The 12,698-nt window shown below is 40.1% G+C and overlaps 1 protein-coding gene across 1 annotated transcript in view; it reads left to right on the top strand.

Annotated features, from left to right (window-relative positions):
* Positions 1-9,667, top strand: part of LOC126355662 (puromycin-sensitive aminopeptidase-like protein) — a 32,141-nt gene extending 22,474 nt beyond the window's left edge. The window contains exons 10-14 of the mRNA XM_050006025.1: positions 2,086-2,167; positions 7,586-7,750; positions 8,058-8,201; positions 8,820-8,898; positions 9,530-9,667. Of these exons, the coding sequence (XP_049861982.1) occupies positions 2,086-2,167; positions 7,586-7,750; positions 8,058-8,201; positions 8,820-8,898; positions 9,530-9,667 (608 nt within the window). The remainder of the gene's footprint in view (positions 1-2,085; positions 2,168-7,585; positions 7,751-8,057; positions 8,202-8,819; positions 8,899-9,529) is intronic.
* Positions 9,668-12,698: the final 3,031 nt, after the last annotated feature.

The raw sequence follows: 12,698 nt of genomic DNA, 5'->3' as shown, positions 1-12,698 counted from the left end.
ATAAAACAGAACAAGAATATAGTATGTATTAAATTTTAAAGAGAAAATTTCTTGTGTGAAGCCAGTTAACCACAGGCCCCTTGGCCGACAGTAAAATTTCGTTTACAATGTGGTACCTCACAACCAGGATTGGAAGCATATGGAAGGTGGACCCAAATATTTCGTCATTTGTTGTTTCGTGTATCGTACTTTATTCCTTAAAGACTATAATATCATTACAATTTTAAAAAATACCTATTAAAAGAATCCAAATTCTCGCAGTCAAAGTTCCAACAGACTCAGTTCATTAAAAACAAATTTGAACAATTATACCATTAGGAGCAGGGCTTGAAACCGGAAGTATTCAGATCTCAAAGACAAGAAAACGTCACAACAATTGGACTTGGCTGCAAGCAGGTTCAACAATCCGTTTTATCAATCAAATGAATTACAATCCAGCCATTACTAACAATTTGCACATTTAGATAACCGTTACACAGTTGGATAACATTCATCCAAATACAAGAAGGATCACAAGTCCTACCTCTGATGGTAGCTGTTTCAATACCGCTTATGAATACATAAGTCTCGCCAAAAAATTCCTTAAGATATAAAATACACATTCCCTCAAAACAGACAAACTGTGTTCAAAATGTGTGTGGATTCCTAAGGGACAAACTGCTGAGGTCATCGGACCCTAGACTTACACACTACTTAAACTAATTTAAATTAACTTATGCTAACAACAACACACACATCCATGCCTGAGGGAGGACTCGAACCTCCAATGGACAAACTGGAAAGGTAAAAGATTTAAATATAGATTCCAACTGGCACACTGCAATCGAACATTGAAAATGACCTTTAATAAATATAGAATTGCACAAAATTCAAGATAAACTGAGAGTAAATGCAATTGAAATGTACTTTTAACTGGTACAAACCAGCAGAAACGTTGACAACCCTTCATAAATACACAATTGCCCCATATTCAACATGTACTTCCAACAGGTAAAATCTAGCAGAAACGTTGACAATAACTTTTAACAAATGTACAATTACCAAAAATTCAAAGAAGCCGAGAACTACGGCAGACAGACGTCACAACCAAAGCCAATAAGGAACGAGCAGCCAAGTTTCACAATAAGTGGAGTCAAATAATGACTGTGGACCAATGTAAGGTCAGACAGTTGATACTAATAAGTAACAGGTCTTAAACTTAACGCACTGAGAAGCAGCAATAAGAGTGCGAGGTTTAAACGAGTAATTATAGAGGTATAATGTCTTTAATAACGTAGGTATATGGACAATGGTATTTTTTCTGATGTTATATGCATTTGAAGTTACAGATAAATAATATCAAAACATTTAACATTTCATTGATTGAAATAATTGAGATGCATGATCATACAATGTAAGCTTTCACGGCCGGTATTGTCTTCACATAAAACTTCCGGGCTGATGGGCCGTGGCCGAGTTTTATATTTTGACCACGGCCTATCAGTCCGCAAGTTTTATGTGAAAGTAATTGAGATCCATGTTCCATTTTCTCGTTGCAGCTCGTAGATATTCTGCTTTATGACTGATGTAGGAAAATGCTCAAATGGTTCAAATGACTCTGACCACTATGGGGCTTGACATCTGAGGTCATCAGTTCCCTAGACTTAGAACGACTTAAACCTAACTAACCTAAGGACGTCACGCACATCCATGCCCGAGGTAGGATTCAAATCTGCGACTGTAGCAGCAGCGCGGTTCCAGAATGAAGCGCCTAGAACCACTCTGCCACAGCAGCCGGCCTAATAAGGTGAATCTAGAGTTCACGATAAGCTTTTTTCATTGACAACTGTCACTACTTCGTCTACAAAACGATGCTTGTTAATTGTTTCATTTCAGAAGATTAAATATTAGTCAGATACTCCTGTGATAGAGTACTACAACTTCTGGATCTAGATAACGTGACATCTTCTGGATCTAGATAACGTGACTTCCCACTCCAGTCATCTGTTTTTATCTTTCCAGTGATGTAAGGTCGAAATGTAAGGTAGACGCAGCTTTCACATTTCTGATCCGTTCAGTTTCGCCTAATTTGTATCTCTGTTGCAGGTGCATCGATTGTCTGGATGATGGAGAATATAACGGGATCAGAACCATTCTACAGAGCCCTCAACAAGTACCTCACACAGAAGTAAGTACCACACTGGAGTTGCTGTATCCTTCTCCACTGCCCAGACGTGTTTAATGGCGGTTTCTGAATATTATTTGTCAGTGGTGATGCCGGCTGTGGCCCAGCCAGATGACTGGCTACTCCTCAACATGAATGTGACTGGTAAGTGTCTTGTACTCTCACCTCTTTACTACATTGATACTGTTTATGCAATGTGCTAACTTTTGACTGCATTATCTGAAGATTTCAGTCTGCATATTACATTGACAACTACATTGGTTGGTTATAAAGAGTACACATTGTTGTCATTAATTTAGCCAGTAGTCTCATAAATTGTGATGAATCTATTCGTCATGTCCTCTGCTGCAGTCATTGCTCAGCTACTACGTATCTCACTCCACAGAAATGTCAATGTTTTTCCAGATATATCCTCCCACAATTGTACACAGAAGCTACAGAATCTGTTCACTGAAATCAAGGCCAACTTCCTGCTTGATTTGAGCTGTACCCTTATACCACATGTCCAGCAGAATCTGTACCATATTTGTTTCAGACTCATACTTAATTTCTGGTAGTTTTAATTTGATACAACTGTGTTGAAAAATTATTTTTGTTATAAAAATTATTTTTAGTGTAGGTAGAAATTCATTCTATTGGTGTTCTGCCACACTGAAAAAGTTTTAGGAAATGAGTCCTTTCTCCTTTTATATACTCTTTTTGGAATTTTCATCAGTGTGATCAGAAATCTGTGTTAGGAAGTAAACTGCTGTGCATATTGTCCATCTTGCCTGCTCAGATCCATATTACTGAAGATGAGATGGACATAGGTCAACTCTATGAAGAAACTTTTTCATCTCCATCATTTGCAACATTACATGAAACACATTGCAGATAATGTACTGAAAGTTTTGCTCTACAGCGATCATGTCATGATCGTTGATTCTACTACAGGCTGAATGATAGAACAAATCCAAATACGATTAAGACACATTATATACGATGATAGGATCTCATGAGGATCACAAGTGAGCGATGAGGATATGGCTTAAGGATAAGTGGGAACAGGGGTGTGGATGACACTTATCAAATATAAACACCATTTGAAAAGTAGTCTGGCCTAGGAGACTTCAGTCTTATACTGTGCAACACTGCATCTAGCCTTGGTAATGGCCACTGTTCGGCGAGGAAGCCCACAAACTTCTTCTTCAAGTATAGCGCATGCAAATGAAGCCACTTATCGATAGATACATTCCATAGCATTACCTAACTGCGGGGTTAATAATCGTTGCATTTCAAAGATGTCAGATATTTTGTATGGAATTAAATCGGAAGATCTGGAAGACCAGGTGGTAAGCCTTAATTTTTGTCAAACCAGCAATGTCTGTTGTAGCCCTGTTGCAGTTGTAACATTATAAGATTGCATTTTCCACAACATGGTTATATTTGTGAGTGAGGTTTGATAAGTCAGGTAAATTTCAATGAAAAAAAGTTTTGTTGCGCTTTTGTGGTTGGTGAGCTTGATTACTCCAATGACCATATGAAGAATTTCAACAATGTACAGCATACAGTGCATAGTTGACTGCCATCTAACTGGCCAATGTTCGACTGTGATTCAAATTAGGTAAAAGAGTGTTTTGATAAACATTTTGACTTGAAGTGTTAGATTCTGCACAAATCAAAGAACAGAATTGGATAAATTTCTTGAGGATTCTGAACCATCACTAAAGAAAATTTACTTTTGAATTAATGAATTTAAATGTGGTCGGACAAGCACCAAAGACGAACGCTCTCCTGCCGTCCAAAGGAAACAATTGTCGAAATCCATATTATGGTAGTGTTAGACAGCCGAATAAAATTTCATGAGAGTACTGAGACTGCAGGCTTCTCAAATGAGAGAGAGCATAACGTCTTGCAGAGAGAACTGGCTGTGAATAAGCTGCGTTCAAGGTGGGCGCTCCGATTGCTAACAGTCAAACAAAAGTGCAACTGGCGCAACACTTCAACACAATGTATGGTGATGCTTAATCACATCCACAAGACATTTTGCACCTATCTGTGACTGTTGATGAAACCTGAATCCATCTTTACACACCCGAGTCAAAACGGCTGTGAAAACAATTGATAGAGGCTGGTGGAAGAAAGTACAGACCATTTTATCAGCTCATAAGATCATGGTAATGATTTTTTTGGGGCTCTCAAGGAATAACCCTCGTTGCTTACTCTGAAAAAGAGAGATTGATAAGTGGGTCCTATTACGATTCTTTGTTGGATTGTTTGAAAATTGCGTTGGCTGAAGAAAGACTAATATTGGCACACAAAAAAGTGCTCTTTCACCAGGCTAATGGATCTTCATACACATTAGCAATTGCAATGGTGAAATTGCTCGTCATCGGCTTTGTATTAGGTACTCCAACCTGAACAGAAACCTCCAGACACCATTTGAAAAAGAATAAAACTCTCGACACTATGGATCATATAACACACCTACAAAACAACAACAAGAAAAATAAGAAAGATAGAAACAACACAAACCTACAACAACAACTACTACTACCATTATTAATAATAGTAAATCACTAGCAATCGATATATTCTCTCTGGACTTACTGGTCTGTCATTAAGTCTGGTTTCAGCAAATAGTTTCTGTTCACATTGCAGTTAGTGTTTCCTGTATGTGGTTTTCCAAGCACAACAACACTCTCCACTGTTTTAATCTGTACGTAACAAATGCCGGCAGGAGTTCGTGCTATCCATGATCCAGCACATGGCGATCCTGCTGCACTACCAAGAGCAACCTGGAGAAGACCACACGACTCGCATTCTATGGGCCATCATTGTCAGCATCGCCTGCAACTATGGTGAACCGTCGTGTCTCAGTTCCATGTACGAGCAGTTGTAACACTTCATGGCTGCCCCCGGCAACTCCAGTAACCAGTGAGTGACCTGCTCAAAGTGCTTTGTCCTTTGTGTCATGGAGTGCAGAGAATCTTGGCTAGTGCTAGAGAACTGTCTCAACAAACTACAGTTTCTACCTGAAAAATTCAATATAGCTTTTGAACTACACATAATTTAAAAACTTATTGTTGAAGTAGAATGAAAGAAATTGATAGTCTGTGAAACTGTCGCCTACATTTGGCTACAGTGAAGGAAGCATAATTTTATATACTCTGTTTCATATCGAAATCCATTCTTCCAATACATCCATCATCAGTTACGTAATAAGGCAACCATTTTCAGTAAGACAATTTGCACTTCAAAAAGATCTCAATTACTTTGTAACCTTAAACACTAATACGAATTTTTAGCTTTCTCTAAATCAGAAATAAGTTCCTAGAGCTGTTGTCCTAAAAATTTCTTTTAGTAACTGTAATACCAGTAAGTAACCAATATTGTAACCCACAAGTACTCAAGTACAGCCATCAGATGTCACTTACTCATCAATGAAAAGTTGTATTTACCTTTCAATACACGCCTGCATTTCATAAAGTTCCTTACGTTTACTTTATTGCATGAGAGAAGGAACCAGCTGTGAATGGCATCATATGCATCAAGTTACCTGTACCCAGACGTGACTGGAGTATCGTTTATACCCCACTGGATAGAGCTTCAAACGCAGTATAGGTATAGGACCAGCGTACATGTAATTATATGAATTTCGGACATGTCTGAAAGGACAGACACGGCACATTCATATAGTCTGATAGGCCTAGCTGGGCAAAGAATCCACCTTCTCAGTTGAACCTCCTGTGTGAGAATCTCGGGAAAGCGAGTATGAAGGAAATCGACAGGGGCAGCGGATAGGTGGTGCTCTATGGGAGCGTGGATAGGCCGTGAGGCGAGCCGAGATAGTCCGTGCAGTGGTGACAACACTGTGTCCCGGATGGCTCAGTGGTTACCCCACCTGCCTAGTAAGCAGGAGATCCCGAGTTCGAATCCTGGTCCAGTACGCATTTTCACTTGTCGTCACGGATTCTGCGCAATGTCCCAGTGCAGATAACAGCAGTGATTCCTCCCCTTTCCTTTCCTTCTTCATCTCCCCACCTTCAATTTATATGAAGGCCATGAGCAACAGTTATACACGCGACCTTCAATACGTAATGCAACACATTTTTTTGGTTTTATGCAGTATGCCAATACATCATATCATTCTCCATATTTTTTTGCTAGAAAACGCTTTTCTCTGTTTTCTCTATTCCATGCAATACCCTTACACTACCTTACCACGTTTGCCTTTCTATGGAGTGCATCTTTCTTTAATCCAAACAATTGGAAGTCAGAAAATGTGTAATCCAGGCTTTATAGTGGATGGAAGAACAGTCCAATGAAGTTTTGTGAGCTCCTCTCGGGTGCAAAGCTTAGTGGGAGGCCTTACATTGTTATGGTGTTTGATTGTGATCCATCAGTCACTTCGAATAAGAGTGTCTCCCCGTTCTAACAATACTGGAGTCACAGCTGTGTACATCTGGCTGACATGTGGCAGATTGGACAGATTCACGCGACTTTGTTGCAATGATGATAGACTTTTCGCCTTTGCTTGTTTCCAGGTTGTAGACATTCTGCAAGTGCATATGAATATCTATGAGGGTCTGGTTTTTGACCAACACAAACTTAATGACAGCTCTCTGCTTGGAATGCAGAGGCCATTTTGAAGGGTACATATGTTGCCGTGACCTATCGAAATTTCATGAAACTATAAGGGCTGAAGTGGGAATATCCCATAATGTCCCACTACAAATCCCACATTTCTTCTGTGGTGTCTAGAAAGCCTGCTTACTCGGTTCGCTAGATAAACGTACAAACAACTCATATTGAAGAGTTTTATTACAAAATGAAAAGATACAATACATTTGCGATTATATAGATGTGTCGCAAGTAAAGGGCGACATACAAAATAATAAATCTTCTTCAGTATAAACAGTTCCAAGTCTGTGCTACATAGAGAGTACCAGCGAACTGAATAGAGTTGACACTGCTGCTATTGAACTGGCCGTTACCAGTCGGTCGTGGCGCTTATGTCCTCTTCACAAAAGGGCCGCTGCTGTTGCGTTGTCGTCCTGAAGGGACGTCGGTCAGCGTGCGATTGGCTGACTTCTTCTCGCAGCCATCTCTTCTCTATCGTTCCCGGCTGGTTGCCAGAACTTGACTTTACGCTGTAATATCTCCAACTGAAACTGCTCGAGAAAAAAAAATTGCTGAATTACTTACTGAACGTCACTAGCACATTATAATATAATATGCTACACGACGCCACAACATGAGTATAGAAATTCGTTCTTCCATGTAAGACTTTCCAGTTACACCAACGTAACACATACCATAGATCACAGGTTTACCGAACATTCTATGTTATTAGCGAAAAAAGACGATCCTTATTAGAAATTGAGCCATTCTGCGCCAAGAAATTCAAGTTGTATCTTCAACTGCCTTACTTTTTTGCAGGGTGGGACCAGACTTGAAACGTGTCGTCTACTGCTATGGTGCACAGCAAGGTGGGGAAAACGCGTACAATTTCCTCATGGATCTGTACCAAACAACCGATATCGTCTCTGAGCTAAACGACATCGTGCTGGGGGTCACCTGCTCACAGTTTGTGGATGGGCTACGGTAGGTACAATGTCATAACGTTATCTGTATGATGATGGGATGCTACTGATTTATCTTTCAACCCAGTTCCATAAATATGCACTATAAGTTAAAATGGCGCATATGCAATGGACTCAGACAGATTCTTGTACCTCAGTTAGACTTAAAAAAATTCTGCATGAATTTTTTCGCAATTACGTTTTGATCTTGGATTATCTGTTTTAATGCCGTTTCTTAGTTCAGGACCGTTCTTGAAGTGTCACAGAGTGTAAGACTGTAAGTAATAGTGTGTCCTCGAATGTGAGTGCAAAGCGCCTCCTTTCTGCAGCCTGCTGGAGCTAACCGCCACTGGAGCCAAGGGCGGCTTCCGGAGAGAGCACCTCCAGTGGCTGCTGGAGGGACTGCTGCAGCGCCGACATACCCTTCCATCCGCTCTCCAGTTCCTCAGCGGCGGCACAAATCTTCTCTCCAGGTGGGTACAGCCACCTTCTCCCTCAGCAGGCTCTCTGCTGCTCTCTCCAGACAGCATCAGTGCTGCAACACAGTAACAAAAAATACTGATGAGTAATGGTAATGTGAGATGAACTTTGATAGTCAAACATGGAACGTGCACTTGTCTTGACAGAGCAGATAATCTAATTAAAGCTCGTTATTAGATCATCTGCTTGTATGTTTTCAGTCTGTATGGTTCAACGTAGAATACTTTCCAAGTTTCCAACATCCAGGAACATCGAGACACATCCAGAGACATCCGCAGTGTTTATTTAAACATAAATGATAAATAATATAACCAACACTACCAACGGACGAATAGGTATGAACATTTGTCTCTCAGTATCAACGAACATTCCCAGTTTCCCTAGGTTGTACATTAGCATTCAAGTTTTGATCCATCCATCCCACTATAGACGAATATTGTTTCACGTAAACGACAGTGTACATCTGTTCCTCTGATTCCTCCAACAAAATCCCAATATATTCCAACAGAGACATTAATTCATGTATCGAGAGGTTTATACCGACGTGACACTAAATTCCAAAATGTTGTCCTGCTCGACCCCTGTCTGACGTCACTAATGTGTTTTTGCAGGCCAGATGAGAGGCAGGCAGCCAGGAAGTTGCTTAGGCTGGCCACACTGGAGATGCGCAACGAGCAGATGTTGGACAAGGTGAGTGGCGGGAGGGGGCTGTGCTGCACACACACACACACACACACACACACACACACACACACACACACACACACACACACACACACACAGGGTGGGGAGAAGAGAGTGAAAGACAAACAAATTGGTGCTATAAGGATCAGAAACATTAAACTAGGGACTTCTCTGTATGGAACGATCAGGGCTGTTTATGTTGCAAATAACACATTAAAGGGCATATTGAATTTCGAACCAGTATATTAAAATAAAAATATGGTTGCAGTCGTCTAAATGCTAGTTACTCTGAAGACATTTCTATGATTATGCATCGCACTCATATATATTTTGATAGTGTTGTAATTACATGTCCATGAGCGTGAATAAATTTAATTCTAGAGGGTACAGAAGTCATAGCACTGGGTGAGGGGGGACTACAATGGTTTTTAAGGAGAAATTATTACTTTTATTACCTGAGATTTACATTCAATGTTTATATGTCATGTAGCATACCATCAGTAATATGCAGAAATAAATGCAGTCATTTACACATGGACATCATATAATTGTTTATTGAGATTAAGTATTTCATCCCCCTTTTCCGTTGTACTCTTGCCACACTGAGCTTTCACCTTATCTTCGTGACCTTCATCAGGTGCAGCAGGCAGCCGTCGCCCTGGAGGACGAGTCGCTGGTCACAGTCGCACAGTGGCGCCGTGACGTCATCGCCAATGGAGCAGCCGCACGCCGCGATGCAGCTCGCTGGCTCAAGGGAAAACCATGGCGCCTCTGAAATGGGGGACGGTCTGAGTGCTGCACACAGTGACCAGGCTGGCAAACTAGCAGCAAACAAAATGTAGCGAAATTTACATAATAAAATGGTATCAAAATCTGGTTGAAATTTCTTTTGTGTATTTCCCTTCCTCATTTACATAACTGTGTGGTGATTACTCGATGTATTAAGACAACCGACTACAAACACATATTGCGGTAATAATCTCTACATATAGAAGGCAATAAACTGACTAACTGGCTGACTCGATGACTTATCATCGCTCAGCCAACCCCTAAGGATAAAAACTTGAAATTTGCAGATGTTGTTGATCTTAAACTGTAGGCGTCGTTTGAGAGAGATTTATCGAAACATCGCAACGAATTGGATGGAATAGGGAATAAAAAATTTTAAGGAAATATTTAGTTGTATTAAAAATCCTTCAAAGCTAAATCTACTGTTATTGGATTTACCTTCTCGGCCAGATACAAATGGATGAGAGTGTCTTTGGAGATACCACCTTACAGACGCCAAATTTATGACTAATTATAACCTTGGATTCCAGCTAACAGAACCGCTTTTTGGCCAGAAGAACATTCGGTAAAGACTATGCTTCTGTGGCCATCATTAGAGTGAAAAATTTAGGTGTGGTAACAAAAAAATCTGAGCAGGTCATACAGTCTATGCGTGTGAAGCAGCAGGCGATAAGCTAGTAGATAATGTAGTGTAAAACAGCAGTTAAAAAATTCAGATGTTCAAAATAATGTCCACTATCATAGCCTTCATACCAGTTAAGTACTTCCAATAGTACTGTGTAGTAGAGTTTATTCCGATTTCAGGGAGGGCGAGAAGAGTGATTGGTTAAATGCCTCTTTTCATGTTGTAATTAATCTTGTGTTCAGAATCTCTGCTGGAGCTATACGTAGAAGGGTATAAAAAATTTCTAAATTACGCACGTAATACTGATTCCTGTAACTTTAGAATTTGATTGCTAATGGAGAGTTAACGTGTATTTTCAAGCGTCTAACAGTTACGGTTTTCCAACATCTCTGTGAGGCTCTTCCATGGGTCAAATAAAACTCTGACGATTTCTGCTGGCCTTCTTCATATACATTCAGTATGCCCTGTTTGGACGTTTTACAATTAGTACTTTAAACTTGCGTATTGATTTAAGGTTGCCTGAATGACTGTTTTGTCAATTGATTGCATTCGGCCAGTATCATTCCGATCAACTGGAGTCTTCAAGCCGCATTCTCTACAGCAGAGCCTAAGTGCCCATTCTGTTTCTTATCTTCATGAATTGTTACAGGCAGGCTATTGCAGATTTCTCCAAATTTTATTCTAAAATTCTAAGTCCCTTATATTTTTGTTGCAAATGCAACTCAAGCTAATTTCAGTCTCAGCTGCGCTGTCAATCACAAAATCATATAAAATAAACAAGGCATTTTATTTTATTGGCTTTGTTTGACGCACCACCACACACATTGCACTGCAAATAGAGCAGATGTTACAAGAATTGTTTGGTACGGCGTGCAGAGGACACACACTTGCTATTTGTACCAATATGCTTGCGAAACAATCTCTTAAAAAATCCGTCAAGACTGTTGTTGAATCGCATGAACTATTTATAAAATCTTTAACGCATTTCCTTCCAATGCCAATAAAGATGTAAAAATAGAGAATATAAACATTAGTTTTAAAACTTAAAAAAAAACACCGGTCAATTTCCCATGACGTTACATGTCGTCTGCTCCATGCTTGATTCGTAATCAGGTTGGATATTGCAGTCCTCACACTTTCTTTGACATCGGGTTTCTTCCCACTATCCATTCCATGAGTTATGATTCCAGAGATGTCGTCGAATGTTGTGAAATTAGAGACAATGAGGTGCGCATTGTGTGTTGCGGTATTTGTGAGGAAGTCCAAGTACTGGATTCGTACGAGGCCACCGTAAGTTGGAATCCAGAGAAAGTTCCATGCCACAGCATCTGTAACACATAATGAGCAATTGTTATCCTTCTATACTGCTGAAACGTTTGGAGCTGATAGTAGAAAAACGAATCTGCTGGGAACGGGATATCGTTCAGTCCAAGTAGACCGGCGAACTGTAGAGCGTACAGAAGGGCCACTGCCACACAGGCAACTCACGCGTTCTGGGGGAAGGAGTATGAACACCTTTCTTGAAGCTGAACTAAAGATGGCGCAAGTCACAATCTGCCAGTGAATATTTTAATTGCATCTAGTTGCTGCATTTCTTCGAATATTTTATTACTATATGATGTTCTGCTTTTGGGGTACCTGATGGATATTGTACGAGCTGAGAAAAAAGTATTTCTAAGTTCAAAAATGGCTCTGAGCACTATGGGACTTAACATCTGTGGTCATCAGTCCCCTAGAACTTAGAAATATGCTTCGGTCGCAGGTTCGAATCCTGCCTCTGGCATGGATGTGTGTATTGTCCTTAGGTTAGTTAGGTTTAAGTAATTCTAAGTCGTGGTAAGTCTAGTGATATATATAGTAAGGAAATGTTCTGTTAAGTATAAATAATCTGCAGCAAAATATAGGAAAAAATGTAAATACACTACCAAATTGTCTACAGCTTAAAATAAAACAGACCATAATAAAAAGTACAACTGAAGGAGGCGGGCTGGCAGCAGCTTAGTACGCCGCTCTTCAGCCTACAGAAGTTTTAAAAACATAATAAGACGAAGAAAATAAATAATAAAAACAGGCATTAAAAAAGGTGACACAATAATAGAGAGACAATTAAAAAACATGGCGACAGTCTCAGTTCTGTTCACAAGATACAAGATTTAAAATTTCACACCTAACGACAGTAGGGTTTATGTTCGCTACACTTAGGAAAAGATGTCCAACACTTAACACTCCTTTAAAATACTGCACTAAAAAGTTGGCACAGAAATAACACACCATAGCCTAGGACAACTGAAGGGGGGGGGGGGTTGAGCCAGACAGATGAAGGGAAAAAAGGGGGAGAAGAGGAAAAAGGTGGGGGCAGAAGCCAATGGAGGGAGAGGACTCATAAGGGGGG

Source organism: Schistocerca gregaria, chromosome 3 (genome assembly GCF_023897955.1).
Source record: "Schistocerca gregaria isolate iqSchGreg1 chromosome 3, iqSchGreg1.2, whole genome shotgun sequence".
Taxonomy (NCBI): domain Eukaryota; kingdom Metazoa; phylum Arthropoda; class Insecta; order Orthoptera; family Acrididae; genus Schistocerca; species Schistocerca gregaria.
The sequence above is the reverse complement of the archived record's forward strand: the minus strand, read 5'-3'. Positions and strand labels throughout refer to the sequence as shown.